This window comes from Buteo buteo, chromosome 10 (assembly GCF_964188355.1).
Source record: "Buteo buteo chromosome 10, bButBut1.hap1.1, whole genome shotgun sequence".
Lineage (NCBI taxonomy): Eukaryota > Metazoa > Chordata > Aves > Accipitriformes > Accipitridae > Buteo > Buteo buteo.
In genome coordinates this window covers 12138460-12159346 of record NC_134180.1, presented here as the reverse complement: position 1 = coordinate 12159346, position 20887 = coordinate 12138460, and the positions used below count along the sequence as shown (strand labels likewise).

General features: G+C 44.3%; 1 protein-coding gene across 1 annotated transcript in view; it reads left to right on the top strand.

The window, feature by feature from the left end:
* The window catches only part of COLGALT2 (collagen beta(1-O)galactosyltransferase 2), a 57261-nt gene continuing 36374 nt past the window's right edge, over positions 1 to 20887 (top strand). The window contains exon 1 of the mRNA XM_075037549.1: positions 1 to 298. Within this exon, the coding sequence (XP_074893650.1) occupies positions 24 to 298 (275 nt within the window). The 5' untranslated portion in view covers positions 1 to 23. The remainder of the gene's footprint in view (positions 299 to 20887) is intronic.

Below are 20887 nucleotides of genomic sequence, written 5' to 3'. Positions count from 1 at the left end.
CCCGCGGCCGCCCCGCGCCCATCATGGCTGCGTGCGCCGGGCCCCGCGCCCCTCGTCCCCCCTTCCTCCTCCTCCTCCTGCTGCTGCTGCTGGGCGGCTGCGAGGCCAGCCTGCCCCCGGAGCCGCCGCCGCCGCCGCCACCACCGCCGAGCCCCGAGCCCCAGCCCCTGCCCGAGTCGGCTCTGCAGAAGCCCACCGTGCTCCTGGCCATCATCGCCCGCAACGCCGCGCACACGCTGCCCCACTTCCTCGGCTGCATCGAGAGGCTGCACTACCCCAAGAGCAGGATCGCCCTCTGGTAAGGGGAGGGAGGCGGGGGGGGGACGACGACGACGACCCCGGCGCAGGGGCCGTGGCCTGGCCGGCGGGGTCGTGCGGCCCCTCCGCCCGCAGGGTGCGAGCAGAGCCCCGGCTGCCCCAGCTCTCGGTTTCCAGCCTGCTTGTGCCTGGCGGGGGCGGGAGGGGGGGGCACTCCCGCTGCCGGCGGGGAGAGGGGCTTTTGGGGGGAGCTGACAGCGTGGCCGTGCCCGGGAAGGGGGATGTCCCCGCTCCTCCGGCCGCCCCTTCCCGCTCTCCGGCGGGAGCGGGGGCCGCCCTGCCTCCCCCTGCAGCACAGGTAGCCGGGGCTCGGGCACCTCTGCCCGGCCGCGCCGGGGGAGAGGCGCGGGGGGAAAGCAGCTCCCACCGTTGGAGCCGAAGAGCCGGCGTTTGGTTTTGGCACGCTGGGGAAGAGCTCGCCCACCCGGCCGCGGGGCGAGGGACGCGGGGTCCCCGCGACCCGCGTGTTCGGGGAGCGCGGTCCCACGGCCCCCGGAGGAGCGAGAGGGCTTTGCGGTAGCGGTAGGCGGTGGGGTGGGGAGACGAGGTTTTCGAGCGAAGCTGGCCTGAAGCCTGGGCAATATTCACCGCCTTAGCATTTGTCCCAATCCACAGACGCGAAGAACTCGTGGCTCGGTATGGAGAGCCGGGGTGGGAGTCTGGTGTTTCGCTCCCTGGCTGGTAAATACCGGGCTTGGGGGGGGGACCGGGGGAGATGGTCAGTGTTTGGCAGGGCTGGAGAGCCGGCATGCTGTGTAGGTGCCGATGGGCATTGAAAAGGAGCATTGTTGCATGGCTGTAGTCTGAAAGATGGATTCAAAGATGTATTCAGAAATCGCAGCATGGGGGCAGCTGTGGCAATCAAATGTGTGTTGGGGTGGAGGAATTGGACCAATTTGGGAACTGGTCAATTTGCCTTTATTTTAAGGGGGGAAAAAATATCTTTCTCTCTCAACCTGACATAAATGTTAGGAGGAACAGGAATTGCATGGAAGGATCCAAAGGAGATTTTAAGTGTGGTAATTGTGTAAAATAAGAAATGGTGCCATAGGGCATGATCCAAAGTTCATTGAAGTCAGCGGGGACACTCCTGTTGACTTAAAAGTCAATACAGTAAAGCTTTACTTTGTATAAAGGGATGTGGGGAGGACCCCTCCCCCCGGTCACATCGCTGGTACTAAAGTGTCATTAAGCAGACAGCATTAGATGTTTCTGTGTGTGCTTCGGGAACGTGGCTGTTACTTGTCTTCGAGTACTCTACAGGTCTTTGCAGAAATTCAGTGGCTGGTATAATCAGTGCATGGCTCTTTTTGGCCTTTTTTTTTTTTTTTTTTTTTCCCCTTTTGTATTTAGGGTGCACAAAGCAGATCGTGATATCAGCCGGAATGTGGCGTGCCACACAAGTGTGTCTGTGGAATTACAAGCTGGCTTATGGTAGTGGGTGAACGCTAGACTCATCTGTGTGTAGGTGCATGACTATGCTTTCATTTGTATCAGTAGGAATTTTGCTGGTTTGGATTTCATCTTAGCAGATGTGTGTATGAGTAGATATTATCAGACCCTACATATGGACTGTGATTCAGCTAATCTTGGTGTTTAGAAAACGTAGTTGTAAGTGCACACCTGATCACCGAAGCAGGGTGGATCCTGAAATGCCTCTTGCTGTAGAAGTGTAGAGTAAGTTTGGTTTTTTTTGTGAAGTCCTGCAGAGCATTGGTTGGCTTTACAACTTTTTTAGTATATTGCTTGCATTATCCTTACTTTAATTAAGGTGTCTGCAGTATTGTGTGAAAGTATTTGTGGGGATTGTTGATGAAATTAGAAGTGTAAGATAACTTTGAATATGCTAAGAATCTTGTAAGAATATCACTCAATTTTTAAGAGGATTGTGCATAGATGCAAGGCATGGTTAAACTGGAAAATCTGCTGTTGAAAATGACAAGCTTTGTAAAATGAGAATGACTAAAATGTGGCAACTGAAAACGAAGTTCTCTAGATGCTCTGAGTTGCCACGGAGAGAGAGCAGCACCTGTAGGGTGGCAGTGATTCCTTGAAGATGTTTAGTCCTGTTCACTTCAGCTCCCCAATAAGTCTTGAGCTTTTTCAGAGCCAGAGATGTTCAGGACACAAAGTACACACCAAGAGGAGGCTCACAGACAGTATCTATCAAGTCTCTTGAGAACAAATGAAACAATTAATTTCTGGTAGCGCCTTGCATTTCAGACTTTGTGTCTGACAGAGTCCTTTCACCAGATAGATTCCAGGTGATAGATTCCACCCATGTCCCTGTGCCATTGCATTACTGGGGTAGATTGGTGTGAAGGGCAGTGAAGTGGTGCTTGTTAGAGTTGCATTCCTTCATTGCCACTTATATTCTACTTCAAAATTTTCTTGAGTAAGTCAGCATTTTAAAATGCCCAAATGAAGGTCTTGAGAATGAAGATGAAAAACACACCTCATCCCTTAAACTTCCATATGCTCTCTGTATTGCTTGAGGGTTTATATTCAACAGTGGATTCCTCAGACAGATTTCTAGGGTGGAGGTTGTATGAGTGACAGTAGAGATGGGTTAAGAGACAATAAACTAATTTGAAGCAAACACTGAATTTTCTTTCCATAGCCTACATCAATTAATCTCAGTCTTTGTTAGCCTGATACTGAGCAAAAGATGTACACTGGACAGTCTTGTACTCCCTTCTTCCCTTTGGTCTTAATTCTGACTTCTTCAGTTGCTGTGGTTGTGAGCAAACTGGGAAGGACATGCTGGCTACTAATGACTCAAGCAGGCCATTTGGTGGGAGGCCAGCTGGCACGTTGTGACCCGTGTCCTTCAGTTAAACGCTTCCTTCCTTTCTTCCTTCCCCTCTCCAAGAATCAGGAAGCTGCATCCAGACTGCTTCTGGGGATGGTCCCTGGCCTGCATTAACCCCAGCCATCCTTGTCTCAGTGGGCACAGACCAGGTCATCCCAGGATTGTACTAATGACTTAATGGTGGGAATTTCTGTGGAGCAGTGCTCAGGTCTTTGTCCTGTCCCTGCTTAGTTTGCCGCGATAGAGTTGGCTGTAGGCAGCCTGTCTGTGAGCCTTTGGTGCTGGCCACCGAGGTGAGAACAGCAAAGACCCCCCACTTGAGCAGTAGAACCCAGCTGCCCTCTCCGCTCTTCAAGCTGGTGCTCGTGTAGCTGTGGAAGAGTGATGCTGGAGATGACGGTTGTCCCTTCTTGCGAAGAAGGAGGGAGTCACAGCCCTCCCCTCAGGTGCTTGTGGAAAGTCTAGGCAGCATTTGGCTCAAAAATCCGTAACGCTGTGAGAAACGCGCTAGTGCTCAGCAACAGTAGAGAGCCTTAAGAAAACATGGCTGTTGGACCCAAGTCAATCTATTTTTTAACTAGGGAGTGTTATTCTAATACGCTCCTTGTGTGGCTGCACTTGGTGTGGTCACTGGGGTGGGCCGAGCTTTTCTCAGGGCCGTGTCAGTGACACTATGCTGCGAACCCAGCCTAGCCGAGTTAGGAAACTTGGGCACGTTAGGAAATCTTACTGCATTGTTTGTGTTGGTGTTGGAAAACGGCAAAGGGAGGGAAAAATGTTCTTCTTTATCTTGGACAAAAATGACCCAGAAGTTACGTAGTCAGCAGGTCCCAACCCTCTTTTGGGTGTTTGGGGTTTTTTTTGTTTTGAACTTCAGCAGTGCTGTTTATTTGAGATCCATTCAATTATAGGTAAGGAGTGTTTTTTTTGTCAGACAGGTTCATGGCTGTAGTGGGGGAAGTAAAAGTGTGTGTATTCAGCAGTTTATCACACTGGCTTACACTTCCCTTAGCCTCGGATTCAGCGATGGTATAGCAAAGAAAGTTGTCTGTAATTTCATCTTTAAATACCTGCTAGTTCATAGTTGTGGGCCATCTGCTCTCTCATCCTTTACTAACCTGGGGATTAAGTGCCTGCATAAATGAGTTGGTGCTTGGAAGCAATAATTAGGTTCTTTTGAGCTTGAAAATCTGTGCCTGCTTTGCAGATCAGAGTATGCTTATATTTCAGAAACGATAACATGAGTGATAGGTGAAATTGGTGGAAAGCTGGAATAAATCCCAGATGAGAGATCAGTGGATATACTGGAACACTAGCTCCAGTGAGTGAATGGTTTCAACTTAAAAGAACTAGTTGTCACTGAAAATAGAAGCTGATGAGATCAGTGTAATAATTAACTTTCATAATTATATATTATTAGTTTAGAACTAGCTGATGATGCTTTATCTGAGCATTTTCTTATTCTTCAACAGTTTACTTTTCAAATGCAAAAAATCCTACATGAGGACAATTTCCAGTAAGTGCAGGGATAATTTGAAACTTTAATGGGTGTTATTACTCACTGGGAAGTGTTGGCTTTCAAATGTGCTGTTTTCTGTCCTTGTTCCCGTTTGTGCAACAAGGTCACTTTAATCTTCATGGTCAGTATTAATCACTTAGGAATGCTGAAGTTCCAGTCTGCTGTCTCTGTTACTTCTGTCTGTGGGTGTTTTGCATCTATTTAAAATTTGCTCACCTGTGCTGTAACTTCCATGTGACAATATTAAAGTTTAGGTTTTAGAAATTAAATTGACTTTTCACTTGGCTTGTCATTTAAACTTGTGGGATTTAGTTTCCCATTCATATTTGTAGATTTTTAAAATTTATTTATTATATAGCTTTAATAACAGAGTCATAGACCAAGTGGGGCTAAGAGCAAGATGGGTCTTACACAGCCTTGGAGTTATGATTAAGGCGATGATCCCATTGTGCAAGATGTTGCGTTGTCTTTCTTCCAGAGAACTTGTGTTTGAGCTTACATCAAAAGAAAGAATGGGAGTAAAATAGGTCCATTTTCTGGCTGGGGAAATTGGGGAAGAAACATTAAGTAACCTACACAAGATTCTTAAATTTATTAAGACCAGAGATAGTATTCATAACTGACATTTCTTGATTCCTTTTTCTTACTGAGGTCGCTTTTACACTGAAGTGTGGTAAATTTACGCAAGAAATGGAAAACCAGGGAAGGCTAAAGAAATGACAGCATCCCAATACAACAACTTTTTTTTTTGTCCTTTAGGTCTGTCTCCCTCATCTAAGTCTTGGCAAACTTAGGCAAATGACATAATGAAATTGTTCAGTAGAAACATTTGAAGGGAAGCTGAAAATTACTGCTGTGCTTTGCTGAGGTCTGCATGGCAAGATTTAAACTGCTGTCCAGCTAAAAACTGGAGTTCTGCAGAGAAACATTAAGCATCAGCTGTGTGATGGCAAACATTTACTGGGTAGCAGTAGTTTCTTTATTTTTCCTACTGTGCTCACAAATTGCCAGATTCTGGTGCCTTTTTGATGTCATTAAAGAGCGTCTTGCCCCACACTTTATATTAGGGTCTGCTAGACATGAATGTGAATACTGGGATCTTTCATAAAATGAACAAAAAGAGGTGAGGGGATTATACTGGGAAAATGACATCTTGAAATGTGTAGGAATTCTGTAAGACTAGTGAACATAATGCATTGTGTGTGTTTGATTTTTTGGTCTGAATCCTGCATGCTATGTATCTTTGAAAATGCAGCCATTTATTTTGACTGCTCTCTTTTGGCAACCATGTTTTGAGGCAGGTCTACTCTGTTATCCATTTGTCTGTCACTTGTGTAATTGTCTACCTGGTGCCTTGTAATGTAAGTGTTGTGTTTAGAGGGTAGATGCCAATAAAATAATACGTTGGCACAAAGAAACGGTGGGACAGAGCTCCATATCAGAGGTTTACATTTATTATAAGCCTTTGGATGCTTTCAAAGGTCAGGGAGAACTAGTTTTCAAGATTTTTTAATATGTACAAAGTAGGAGTGAAAAGCCCTCAAGAGGTTCATTCCTGCCCAGGGCAGGATCCCGCTTCATCCCTGACTTGCCTGTCACCCAGGGTTGGGATTCCTCATCCAGTCAAGTCTGCAGACTGTCAAGGTTGTGTATTGTCGTGTCTTCTGAAGCCTGTTGAAGTGTGGGGGAAGTGGGAGGCAGCTGTGGGAATGTGTCAAAGGACCAGCTGCCACCAATGTTGGCTGTAAAGTGCTGGAGTTAATTTGCCCCTTAAAAACATGGCACCTTCACTTGTACATTCCTGGCATACAAGCTATTTCAGCTCCCTAACTTCTGGTGAGTCTGGAAGCAGGGATCAGTTAAGTCTGATCCAGGGGAAGCCTGCCCAATTCCTGCTGTCGTCCTCTTATTACAGGGACAAAAGCCTCTTCCCTTCTGTAGTGCTTCTCCAACTGCACTGTCCCAGGACTAATGTATGGATATTCTAGAATGGTTAAGGTCGGAAGGCACCTCTGAAGATTTTTCTAGTTCCAAGCCCTGCTCAAAGCAGGCTCAGGTGAAGGCTGCCCAGTACCATTTCAGTTCAAGTTTTTAATATCTCCGGAGATGGAGACTCCACAATCTCTGGGCAACCTGTTCCAGTGAGATAGTCACTGGCAAGGAGTGTCTCGGAAATTCGTATCAGCAGAGGGTGAGTGTAGCAGGATGGCAGACCTTTGGGATAAAGACAAAACTTACATGAAGACTTGTTCCAATAGCTTTTTTCCTTTCTCTTTTGCATGTTCTTTCTGCTAAATTGAGCATGGTTTCTTTTCAGAAAGCTGCCTGATCACTGCTAGTCAGACTCCTGAAGGAGAGACCCCAGGTGTCTGAGACAGCTGGAGAATGATTGGTTCCTGGGAGGTATGGCATGGGCCTGCCTTAGGAGAGGAAAACAAGGCGGTTTTGCTTAAGGGACCAGAGAGGGGGTAGCAGAGGGGCTAGGCGTGGTGTCTGTCAGGATGTACGCTGAACCATAGACTGAAGGACATTTTTGATCTTTTATGTAAAGTATCACAACACCTGCAGTTATTTAGCTGAGTCCCCTGTCAGTGAAAGTCTTCACGTACTGGGTCAGGATTCTCTAAAAACAGATCCGTGATACACATGGTGTGCAGAGCTTTGGGAGCTGCCCATTGCCAGCTCTTGCTGTCATTCTTTGGTCCTGGGGGATTCCCTGAAAGACCATATGAGCTACAGGGTAGAGAGAGGACCAAGATGGTGCAGCATGCTGTCTGTCTGAACCTGGAATTTCCTTCCTGTGGGATGATGTCTCAGACTTAATATTATTTCAATATATTTATGTGCATCTCATTTCCTTTATTTTAGTGAAGCATAGTGTATGTTGATGATGCTCATCGCCAAGGGTGGATTACAGCTAAATGGGGCCCACATGCATCAAAATTTCAGGCTAAAGAAAGATAGGAATAAAAAATTTGTTAGTGTTCTCTACAAGGTGGATTTTCAGCCAAAATGCCCAGCTTCTTCAGACAAGCATGTGGCATTGCTAATAGGCTCATCAGTAAAGAGAAAAGGACTTTTTTTTTTTTAATGGAACTGAACAATTTGCTTCATTCAGTGCCTGAATCCAGTTTTTAAACATAGAAATGATTGGTTTCAGTTATGTGTGTGTGCGTGCGCACATGCATATCTGTCTATCTGTATCTGGTGTCCTTGGACCAGAGTACATTTGTTACTGTAGAATGACTCCAGTTTTCTTCCTGAAAAGTTAACAGGGGACCTAATAAATATGTGGTGATTTTAAACTTTTGCCAGCTGACTCTGGAACAGGTATATGCTTTCAAATGGTGTTTAGTCACCCAAGTTTTTTGAGAACCGCTTTGGTTGTGTTAATGTTTTGTAATGTAACATTTTTGACAGATGAGGCACTGCTAAATAAATGGCTTAATTTTGTACCACAGTGAAGAAAGAGTTTCACTGCAGAAGACTGGAATTATGTTTATGCAGTATTATGTTTCTTTGGGAGAGGTGATCGCCTGTTCAAGATAGCTGTAAGACTGCTGGGAAATAAGACCTCTTTATTCAGGAGCAAAGGCTGATATATCTTCTGCTTTCATTCTGAGCAATTATTTACATAGTCAATATGCCTTCCCCACTTACTGAGATATAACTATACCATCAGATAAAACAGCATGAAAGCTTATGTTTTGGGATGGGAATATGTTTTTGCCAAAGTCTGGCCTTGCTCCTTTTCCATGGACTCTTAAAACACTGGCACTGCTGGAAATGTCAGCTTCAGTGTTATCCCTGATGCCCATGAGGTTGTAATACATGGAAATGAACAGGTTTCTAGCTGTTTCCCTTTTAATTCTGTCTGTATGCATTGATAGGAATAACGCACCTCTTCTAAACATAAGCAGATCTTGATCTGGACCAGTAAATGCGTTAAGTTTGAGGCTGTCCCCCCTGAGCTCTGGGGCTCATGAGGATCTAAATTCATGCTGAAGCAGAAAATAGTGGGAGTCTATGTAAACTGCAGTGATGTGGTAGGCCTCATATAAGCTCTTTCACATTTTGGAAGGCCTCAGCTCCAATAGGGATTGATTTTTTTTTTATTTAAAAAAAAATTATTATTATTTTTAAAATTTCTTTCCTGTAAGGAGGAAGAAATATGACTCTCATTTACACTTCCCCCTGCCCTGCTCCCGACAGGGTACAGGCTTCCCTTGATTCTGAAAGGATTGTTTTGTTTGCTTATTTTTGCTCTTTGATCCCATTGCAGAGGAAGGGTTATGTGCGGCTGCAGTCTGGTTTGAATTTTGTCCAGTGGCAAAAACTAGGTTGCATTAACTGTGAAGTGTTAGTTTATATCCTGAAGCTGATAGCAGGTGGTTATCTCTCAATTAGCAGCTCAGAATCTTGGTTTTGCTACTTACTTAACAGCTGCTCTTAAAATGGATACTGCATTGTACCTTTGGGGGTAGAATAGGAATTGAAGGCTGTAGTTTATTTCCTTAGTATTTTCAATCATTCTTGTCCTTACAAGGTACTTAGGAGAATTGGAGAAAAAGGCTGTTTTCCAGCATTCATACTTTGAACTGCTAATTGTGATGTGAAGTTTAACATTTAACTTTGACAAATGCAAACGCTTTGATTTTTTTTTTTCCTTTTGTTTATTGGTTTGAATTCATGAATTATTCCCCACCAGTCTTCAGCTGAGTGAACTTAAGCTAAATTCCTGTAGTCGGACTACTGTGTACACTGTCATTAGATAGTCAAAAGCCACCTTGTGGCAAGTCCTAGAAAGTGGTTAAGTAGGAAGCATGAGCATTAGACAACCAGGAAAAGCTATTAGAAACCTTTTCTGTTCCTATAGTTTGTGTAGGAGGCAGAGAGGAACATGGCCTATAAAGCTTTGCAGCAAGACTCTTCTTTCTCCTTCAATCATCAGCACTTACCAGTTTATGTGAGGATGCAGGGATGTTATGTTATCTTTGCATCAAAAAAAATAAACCAATGTGTTTAAGTGAGATTAAAAACTCATTGGAGAGGAGCCAGTGTGGTTTAATGTTTGCTGCAAAGAGAACAGGTGCAGAGTATTGACCTTGGCTGCACTGCCTCAGCCTGTTGCAGCTAGTTAGCCCTTTTCCCTGATGCATGCTGGAGTGTGGTCCTTTCTGCTTCATCTTGCTGCCTGCCAGTAGGGAAGTGACTTTTTGGGGTAGTTATGTCTCCCAGCTGCAGCTCTGTGTGAGAAGATAAATAAATGCTGCAACAGTGACACAGCCTGTGGAGAGGAGTGATGGAGGGTGGGCTGGTGTACTGATCTTGTAATGTCCCAGGGTGCCTATTTTCAGTGCTGTTTTAGGTGTGAAATCCCAGGATCCTGAGATTTAGCTGCAGATTTGCTACTCAGTGGAGTTTTAATGCTGGGGTGCATATTAATGCTATTAACTCCCCTTGAGGTTTATTAAGGGGTGTGGTTTTGCTCTTGAAAATTCTTCTTAAATGAATAGCATCCATTCTTGTAGTCTAACCAGAATTCGTAATTGACACCATAACTCATAAAGGCAGTGACAAAAAGATTTAAAGCTAAGTGAAAAGCACAGCAGCTACATGTACAAGTCACTACCCTAGAATAGCAGGAATCCTAACAATAAAAGACATATTGAAAGATGAGAAGTCATAGTGGGAACTGTATAACTAGAGCAAAGGCTTTTTTAAAATTAATTTTGGAAAACTACGGAAGTCATGCTATTTCTCATTTCTGCAAACTGAGGGGTTAAAAAGAGTTCTGGTGTCTTCAGGAAATGATGGCCTGCATTTTATTTTTCCTTAATTCTTGTCTAGAACTACTGGTAAGGATTGGGAAAAGGGGGATTGAAGTGCCTGGTTTATTACTGGTTTCACCAACACTTTGTTTAGTATTGCTGTATCAATAATATAGTATTAGTTGGTGTTGGCCTTGCCAAGAGCTGTGCTCTTCTTCAGGTGCTGGGTAGCTGAGTGAAAGAACGGTGGGAAGAGGTGAGCCAGCTGTGTGCCATTGGGGAGGATGAATGGGAGAAAAACAGGGTCTTCACAGAGACCTCCCAGAACAAAGATCCTGAATCCCATATTACAAGGGAGGAGGAGTGGCTAGAGACTCCCTCAAAGGAGTTGTGGTTGAAGACTCACAAGAAGGGAGAGGCTGGAAACATGGCACTCTGGCAGCACTACAAAGGCTCCTTGTTTGTGGTTCTGAAATTGCAGAATGGGTACAGGACTTGGAGAAATGGTGAGGAGGAAGATGTCCCATCAGAGACTGCTGAAGCTCAATCAAGTGTCTGCATGAAGTAAAAGAGGGCAATAGTTATCAGAAGCTGTCTCCTGTGGAGAATGGGGGTACCTACCTGCCAACCTGACTTGATGTCCTGGGATGTTGCAGGGAGATTGCTGAAGCTTGTCCAGCTTTCTGGCTATGCTGCTCATCCCTGTGGTCACCAGTTGTTGTGGCTCAAGCCCAGCTGGCAACAAAGCACCGTGTAGCTGCTCACTCACTCCCCCCTTCCCCAGTGAGACAAGGAGCAGAAAATATAAAGAAAAACTCATGAGTTTAGACAAGGACAGGGAGGGATCACTCACCAATTATGGTCATGGACAAAAAACCAGACTCAACTTGGGGAAAAAAACCTAAAATCAATATAATTTGCTACCAGTAAAATAAAAATGAGGATAATGAGAAATAAGTCCAAATCTTAAAACACCTTCCCCCCACCCCTCCCTTCTTCCTGGGCACAGCTTCACTCCCCACTTTCTCTACCTCCTCCCCACCAGCAGTGCAGGCATACGGGGAATGGGGGTTGGGGTCAGTTCATCACATGTTGTCTCTGCTGGTCCCTCCTCATCAGGGGGAGGACTCCTTACTTGTCCCCTGCTCCAGCGTGGGGTCCCTCCCATGGGAGACAGTTCTACATGAACTTCTCCAACATGAGTCCTTCCCACAGGCTGCAGTTCTTTATGAACTGCTCTAGCGTGGGTCCCTTCCATGGGCCACAGTCCTTCAGGCACAGACTGCTCCAGTGGGGGCTTTCCCATGGAGTCACGGCCATCTTTGGGGCATCCCCCTGCTCTGGCGTGGGCTCCTCCCCAGGCTGCAGGTGGGCATCTGCTCCCCCGCTCCCCTCCGTGGGCTTGGGGGGACAGCCTGCTGTCTCACCATGGGCTGCAGGGGCATCAACCTCCTCCGGCGCGCCTCCTCCCGCTCCTTCCGCACTGACCTTGCTGCCCGCACAGGGGTTTCTCTCACATTCCACTTCCCAAACTCCGCTGCAGGTTTCCCCTCTTAAATACATTCTCCCAGAGGTGCTACCACCATTGCTGATGGGCTCAGCCTTGGCCAGCGGCAGGTCCGACTTGGAGCTGGGGAAGCTTCCAGCAGCTTCTCACAGGAGCCACCCCTGCGACCCCTCCCCCGCTACCAAAACCCCACCACACAAACCCAAAACACCAGTGCACTACCAAGATGACCCTGAGTCCCCTGAATCCTGAATATGACAGAAATACTGCAGTTGGGTGGCAAAGTGAAGTTTTCCTCAGTCCTTTCTATGAGGAGAAGTGTTTTTATACATATATTCCCCCCTCACACACACATAACCTTGTTTCAACTTGCGTGATTCTGTGACATTGACTAGAATCAAGGTTACAGTTACTGGTAAAGGCTAAATTTGGGGGTTTTAAGTTAACTCAGTTTTCAGATTCTGTAGGGCCTGCAGGATTAGGAAAGAGTGTTGCATGTTCTGGTTTAGTGTTGGGTTTGTCCCCTTTTTAAGACTACAGTCTGGGGAAGGATGACTTGAAGGGCCATGCTTGTCACACTAGTCTAGATCAACCACAGCGATCAGAAGGGATCAGGGTTGAGATTGCAGTATGCGTTTGGGAGAAGAAACTTGTGGAGGCAATTTTAGGTGGCTTCTGCGTAGATGAGAGAGGCTGTTGCTCAAAACACAAGACAAATACATTGGTTTTTAATGTAGTTTTGGTTCCCTCGGCATGGTTATGGTTAGAGTTATGATCTGAGTTAGGGCCTGAGGAGAGAAAAAAAAGTGTAAAGTGTTGGCATTATTGTTGTGTTCTGTCCTAGCTGTGAGAATTAAGAAATGCATTGGTGTCTACTGGGGCTGGTGCCTTATCTTCAGTTTTCTGTATGGACTTATCCCCTGGCTATGGCTAAGTTTAGTCTCTAAAGCTGGGGTGAGTTTAAGGCTTAGGAAAAAAGGTTTGGAAGTCTGTTTGCCTTGCTGAGGGCCTAATAGTTTAGGAATTAATCCCTGACATCAATTATTGTAAGGTTAATGTTTGGGGAAAATGTTGCTTTGGATCAATGTATTCTGTTTGCTTTTATTGTGCAAATTCCTCCTGCAGGAGTAACTGAAATTAGGGTTGGCGATCGGATTTAGAAAAAGAAAACTTGAAAAGGCACTAAAAACAGAGGAGAAGTTCAGATTTTCTCTAGAAATCTCTGTTGACCGGGGCAGGGGAGTGAGGGGGTTGTGCGCTCTCTTACAGTGAGAGGTGCTTCTGTGGCTGGTGCTTGAGGCGGTACTAGAGTTTGGAAATCCAGTGCTTCACAAGCAGTGTTTATTGCCGAATTGTGCAGGGCCCACAGGTTTAGGGATGATGCTGTTGCCATTTGGGGACGATGCCTTATGCTCTGTTTTAGTTCAGAGGTTGCTCTGCCGTGTACAAGTAGGATTATGAGTAGGTCAGGGGGTTAGAGGTATGATTGGAGAATGTATAGTTTCAAGGTTGTTGGAAGTCAGTGAGGTCTGCAGGCTTGTAAAGGAGTCTGTGCTCAGCAGGAGGGCAACACCTTATATTTTTCTTTATGGTACAGCTTATCCGTTATTTCCAATTATGGCTAGGAACTTTAACAGTTCAGGCACTCAGGTCACTGCTGGTTCTGCTGCTCCTGCAGAGTTAAGAGGTTTGTTGTCCAGGGGAGGCAAGGCCCTATGCACTTCTTTCACTGTTTGGAGAGGGTTTCTGTGTCTGGAATACTTTTACTATAAACTCTAAACAAATCCTAGTTTAAGAGTCCAATCTGCGTGCTGGATTCTATAAGCAATAGCCTTTCTACTTATTTTAGTTCTGCATTTGTCGAAGCAGTGTGTTCTTTTTTGAATGGGTCTACAACTTAAAATTAAGGCTAGCATTTGAGACAATTACGGGTGCTGCAAAAATCAGCAATAAGAGATGGGAAGAGGGTCGGTGTCAGTGGGTATTAGTGTATTCTGTTCTGATGTATACAAGGGACCTCTGTGTACCACAGCTGGAATAGCTTGGAGGTTAGCTTTCAGGTTTTGAAAGCTAAATAGTCAAGGACCTCTTTTACTGATGGGTTGTACAGGCTTAAAAAGTCAGGAGAAGGAGTAGTGTCAGTAGGAGCCAATGTCCTGATAATCTCTTTTATTATGGAAGTGATTCCTTACTAGGTGAGGGTTAGAACTGAAGTTATGTCTTGGGAGTGGAAGACATTGAGAATCCCATTACTTCTGACCTGTGCAGATCCTGCAGATGTAGAAAAGGGTCTTATATTGGTGGAGCATGTATTACAATCTTCTGTTATAGATTGATCCCTCTGGATTGAACTGGGGTTTTGTGGTTAGGGGTAAGATTTGGAAATCTGAATTTGCTCCTGGATTCTGTGTGGCCGGCAGAGTTGGGAAGAAGGTTGGTGTTGACTTGGGTGCATTGCATTTTATTCTCTGTTAGTGTATGTATGGGGTTTCTGGTAATAATTTTACTAGAGTTAATGCCTGGAACTCTATAGCTTCTGTAGTTTGGCTTGGTTCTGTCATATTCAGTGCTTTCAGATGGAGGTGGGGTGTTGGTAGAAGTGAATTCCTTCTGTTCTTTTTTGCTGTATGGAATGGCTTGTGTCAGGGTTAGGTTTTGGGAGTTTCAGGCTGCTGCAAACTGAGATACGAGCAAATTGATTTGGTCCCAGAGGTTTGGAAAGAGGCCTGTTTCTGATAGGAGCCAAGTGCTGCATGCTCTTTTGTCCTCTTGGTGCGTATGTACCCTGTTTTGTATTTAGTTTAGGGACAAGGATGGAGATTGCAAAGGTTCCAGGCCCCAAAGTGTTCTGTAGAGCTGACAAAAATGAGGAAGAGGCCAGGGGTTGGTATGGGCTTAGGCCTGATGTTCTCGTGACAAAGTAAAAGACTTGAAATTTCCTTAGGCCTGAAACGAAACAGGCAGTCCTGGTAACTGTTGGGAAAAGGCACCAACTTAACCAGTTCTTGTAACCAAGCAAGGAACAACAGAGTAGTAGGCCAGCACTATGCTCATTTTTCCCAGTCATATGCCATTAGATTTACTTGACTCACTTGCATAAATCAGTTTCTGGATGCTGCCAGTGTTTGCTCCAAATGGTACATGCTTCTTTGGTCGAAGTTCTGGTTGGAGTTTCCATTTAGCTGTCTCTGAGATGACTGGCTCCGGGGTTCTGGAGGAGCCTATCCAGACTCTTCTAAATAGGTTAGCAGAGAATAATAATTGCTTTTGGGTCTTTTGCCTCTTCAAATATTTTATTCCTCCAGCTCTGGCTGTCAGAGACTTTGGTTACACTCATTTTTCAAACACTAATCTGAAATAAATTCAGTGTGTGTGACTGGAATATGAAAATGTCACTGCTGCTAAATACCTTCTCTTAATTTATGATTTTTTTTTTATTTTTTTTTTTTTTTTTTACTTAAAGCGGGATTTAAATGCAAATTGTCATTGTTAAGTCATGGAGTGGGTTTGTGATACACATTTTATCACTTCTAGCACACACTCACTTCCTGTCCCCCACCCCCACCTGCTTTTATTTCTCATACAAACAAGTTAGTTGTTGCTTCCACAGAAAGTCTTGTCAATGAGTTGTTATTTCAGACTAGTGAGCTCATAGCTGTCTGCTGGCAGAGGTCTGCTCTGACTTCATACAAACTAAGGCTGTTGCCAGGATTTTTTGCCTAGTACCTGAGCCTTGAAGGACACTCTGTTTTACAGAACAAGAATCAAACTGCTATCAGTGGTGTTTCCAGCAGGTTTGACTACAAACATCCTATCTGTCTTTTTGGACCAGCCTGCCTTTATATATGTGATGCAAATTTAAGGGGGGGAGGGCGGGGCGGGGAGGAATAAGTGTCCAGAGCTAGACAGGGGCTGAGGAAAGCAGTAATTTCTTTTCTATGCTCAACAAGTTGCAAAGCCAGTGCAATGGTGTTGGTTGATCCTACTATCTGTGTCGAACTTCAGACACCTTCAGCTGTGCTATATTGTCTGCTGCAAGCTGCATCATTTGTTGCTGCATTCCTGTTACAAACTGCATCCTTATTTGAATGCAGACTGCCCAACCACTGCAGAGCAGGTGGATCTAAATCACAAATGATAGCAAGCATAAATTCAGCGTACCACAGAGGAGACTTGCTGAGGAGAAACATGGTTCAAATCTCTCATTTATTTTCCTCTCTCCGATAGAGTGAGATCTCTAAGGAAAAGCAATTGCGTATTACAGCTAGTAGCAGTAATCACCAGCTCCTGTTGCTGCTGCAGGATGTGTGGCCAAGTTGGTTACTACACATACGCTTTTGGGACAGCCCACAGATAAAGAAAAACATCTGGTTATAACAGTTTGGGCACATAGCTGGACCAAAACTCCAGCCCTTTCTGCTCTGAAGGATGTATTTCTTCCAGATCTACTGAACTGACAAAGGCATATTTCTTCCAAGTCTCTTGAACCGACAACGCAGATGGAGCTGTAAAGCTGTGCTAACTCTGGCATAGAAGTTAAGAATATACTGGGAAGAAACAAAATAAGGAGCCAAAGTAACTGAGATTTCAGATTGTTAGATCTTGTATCAGGTTACATAATCTGAATACGTTAATGAAACACTTTAAAACAAAAGTCCTACCCAACTGTTACAGGCAGAAATAGCTTATACTGAAATGGTTTGTGAGGTGTCTGCTGCCTGTCCCAGGTGGTTAGGTTTGGAGCCTGAGAAACAGGCTGCTAACTGAAAACATCCTCAGCAGCCGTGCTAGCTCAGAAACCCTCTGTTATCTGCTCTGTCTGTTCTCCCAGGCAGCGACTGAGAAACTGGTAGATGTTTAAGAGAGAGCAGAATGATTTCTCAAATGAGACAGAACTAGTCTCAGTTTTTCCAAGAGGAAATTAACCGATTGCCTTTTTTTCATTTATTTAAGAAATCCCTCTAGTGGCCAGTTACTTATATGACACATTGGCTGTTGGGTTGCAGCTGATGTTGCACATCAGTTGCTGCTGTTGTATGGATTTCAAATGAAACTCCTAATAGATTATTTGAAAGGCTTCAGAAAAAGGGCCTGAGACAGTTTCAGATGAAAGCCAGGGAAAAAAATAAAGTTTGTTTTTTGGTGGGGTTTTTTTTTGAGTGGCAAGCAGGTGATGCTAAAATCTTTGAAATGCTTGTGGGGACATTAAGTGATGCTTTGTCTGTGGTATGTAGTAGGTCAGATTAAATGATCTGTTGGACTTCTAAGAAACATAATAGCTTCAGCAAATAAATTAAAATAAGCAATTAGGTTTCAGTTTGTGTCCTTATACATCACACCTCTGTGTAAAACCCAAAGTCTTCAAAGACAGTCTATGTTATTTTATATGAAGTGTATACATATTTTGTAATATATAAAACAGTTGTTGCATGTTATCTACTATTCCTTGTTGTAGTACTGGGATCGTGGTTAGCATGGTGTTTGTCGCTGACAGGGAGAGCCTGGGATCAGTTTCCTGCATGCTCAGCTGAGGGCCTGTGTATTCATTGAAGCTGGACTATCACTTTCTTCTCTGCTCTTTCATCCCTACCACATTAATGCCTTGTGATGGGTTTATCAGGTTTTCCAGAAGTCCAGTTTTCCAGCCTTTGAAATTGCGTCAAAGCCCCGGGGAGCTCAAATGTCCAGGCATGGGAATGCTGCTGGACAAGTGCAGGGATGTGTACAAGGTCTGTTTGGGTTAGGGCATGTCCCTGCTGGCATAGTCAAGTCTAATGCCTGCAGGTGTGTGTGGGAGTCTCTCCACTGAGGTTAGAAAGCACTTTATCTTGTGCGCTTCATCCACTGCAATGGATATATCTAAGCTGTGAATCTTTCCCATTGGAAATGGCATAGTTAGGAACAATGCTCTGCAAAATAAAGGCATACATGTATTTTATGCAGCTTCCAATTACCCAGTCCATTTACTAGCAAGTGCCCATTTCCTCTCTTTATTTACATCCAGGGAATGAAGGGGAAAATATTAGCTATCCTCAAACTGTGCGTTTGTGGTCAGGATTAAACCTTAAGTAGTTAAAATAAATTGTGCATTTGCATTCTTCTCCATGTGCATTTACCACACTTGCTGATGCAGCCTTCAGTGCTCGGCTCTCCCTGAAATTTGCATCTCTCCAGTGATGCTTCCTGAAACTTGCACAAAGAGGACAGACCAGCAGAAGTGAGAATTGTGATGTTGTGTACTGTAATGGAAGCAATCCCATACTCTCTTTAAATGTCACTTTGTTTCCATGAACCCTTTTCCTCAGTTGGGGGTGAGAAATACATAGCATTACTTATAGAAGGCTGCAGAGCTATTGGCTTACAAGATTAGAGAAAGAACTCACTGTTTTTGTTTTTCTTCTCTTTAGAGTTAAGTCAGCCATCAGCATAGCACCAGTTTTCCATCAGTTTGAGTCCAGAGTTGGTCTTTTCCAAGAGAAAATGTGTTCTGACTCTGGCATCCAGAGTATGTCACTTGTATTCACCAAACTATAGCCATGCATCCCACATGTGTGTGCCCATGCCTTCCTCCATAGGAGAAGCTGTATGGATTCCTGTATCTGTGAGTGAAACAAATGAAAGAGATTCAGACTCAGAAATTTTAGCTAGCCCACAGTACTTGGAATTTAAAAGTAGAAATGCTTTGCTTGCACATAGCTCTGTTAAATGATGAGGTTGTTGATGGTGTAGTGTTAGTTCAGAGACCCATGTTATTCTGTGCTGTTGTCTATATGAGATGACAGAAAAACAGAGGGTTTTGCCACCTATGTGCTGAGTTAGACAGGAAAAACAGAGGTTTAGCTAGCTGGTTTGACAGCTTGCTTAGAAGCACGCCCTTCAAAGTACAAAAAGATGAAAGGCAATTAATAAACCAACTCAGAATCACAGCTCTCTGTTATCTGCACCCCCTTCTGCCTGTGAGGCTGGACCTGGGGAGAGATCACCAGGTCAGCAAAGGAAGCAGTCTGTTGAGCAAGGAACTCAACAGATTTGGGCCTAATTTTCAGACACCACAACAGTATAAAGTCATGTTTACCACTGTGCAGGCTGGAGTCGCCCAGACTCAGCTCCTGGGTAGAATTCATCCACTTGTTTCTTACAAGTGTGTGCAAAGTATTTCTAATCCTGGAGTTGTTTTGGGGTTTGGGGGTTTTTTTGTTTGTTTGTTTGTTTTTCTCTGAGTGCTTCACTGATTTAAAAAATAAATCTAGAACTCCATCTCCAAACACTCAGGGCTTTTTTTCAGTGATGAAGGCAAAATACTTGCATAGGAAGAGCGACTTTGCCTTTGAGCTTGTGAGAGTTTCTTAAAAGCAACACAGAGGAAAAGTTGTTCTTGAGATTGCTACGGCCAGAAATTTACCACTAGTCTGACAAATACTCTGTGAAAGTGTTAAGTAAACTGCTCTACAAAAGCTGAATATCTGTAGTTTATTTCAGTGTATATTTTGGAAGGCTTGTAGGCTTGCTTTATCATTCCCAGCCCTGACACCCACTCCTTTTTTGTGGCTTGTGAAAATCCATTAATCTCTTTGCTTTTGTTTCCCTCTCTGTAAAATGAAGCTATAATGCTGCCTCAATGCAGTGCTCAGGGAGGTTGAGACCTTTGCTGTGGATTTCAGGGGCCTCTGGGCATGCCCTCTAACCTGTCTGATTCGTATTGCCTAATTCCCAGAGGTACGTTGAAGATGAGTACACTTAGCCATTCAAAGCAAGAACACTGTAAAATCTGTCTCTGGTAGAAATTCAGAAAATTTTAATTGATAAGTTGACTATTTCATGCTAGCAAAGCGTTGTTTGTTGTTTGGGTTTTTTTCCCCCATATTCAGAACCCTCTCAGCATATGAGGTGTTGTCATCTTTTCAGCTGTTTCTTCATCTGAAATACGATGGACAAAATTACAGCTGACATCTAGGAAAACTCTCTACTTCATATGTTAAGGTTGAGTATTTTTTTTTCCTGCTTGGGTGCAGTGGTTGTTTTTCTAATCTCTTACTTAATTATGTATAAAACATTTTCAGCCAGTTGCCAGAAAATATGACATAATCCATTTATTTTGAAGCACCGTACCATTCCATGCAGTTCAGAGAACCTCCATTTTCCAGTGTGACTGGCTACTTGAGAAAGGCTGGGCCAAAATTATGAAGTCTCAAGTTCCATGCTGGCTTCAGCAAAGTCTAACTCTAAAATAACTTCCTGATGACTGTAAGCTTTAGTGTAACATTGGTGAAAGCAGAATTTGGCATGAACTCCTTTATGCCAAGTGAAACCTGTGCCAGTGAGAGGATAATTAAACCCACTATGTTTGTTTGCTGTGAATTTGCCGTAGATCAAGAGAAGTGTACAGTCTGATGTCATTAGATGCTGTGCATGATTAATTTCAGCTTGTAGGTTCACAGGGGTTATGCATTAGTTGGGCTAGTAAACTGGGGAGGTTGCTTATTCTGGGTGGGAAAGGCTGGTTGTATCTCCAGCATTAACACTTTGGTTTTGCTTTTTTATTGCTCATTCCTGATCCCAGAATACTGGAATTTAAGTGACTTGGAAGTTTCTGGCCATGTTCCTTTTCAAGGGCACTCTGAAGCTCTGATAATCCCTGAAAAGGCAAAAATCTTTTATTCCTGACCTTGTGACTAACTAGGGTGCTTTAGCCTTTGGCTATGCCACGTCGTGGAGTGTTCGTGGAAGAAACCGCATCCCGATCCCAGTCATAGCCCTGGCTGGCCCCTGGTATAACTTATGCATGGTTGGGCGCTGGTGGAAACTGAATAGTGAGTACAATATAATGTAAGACGTAGGCTTATCCACATGTGGGTACTGAACAATAGCTAAAGAGACAACCTGACTCCCAAACATTCCCTTCCTGTGGTCACTCTGCTGATTGGGAAAACCTCTTCTCTACTGCAGAGATGGAAGCTCTG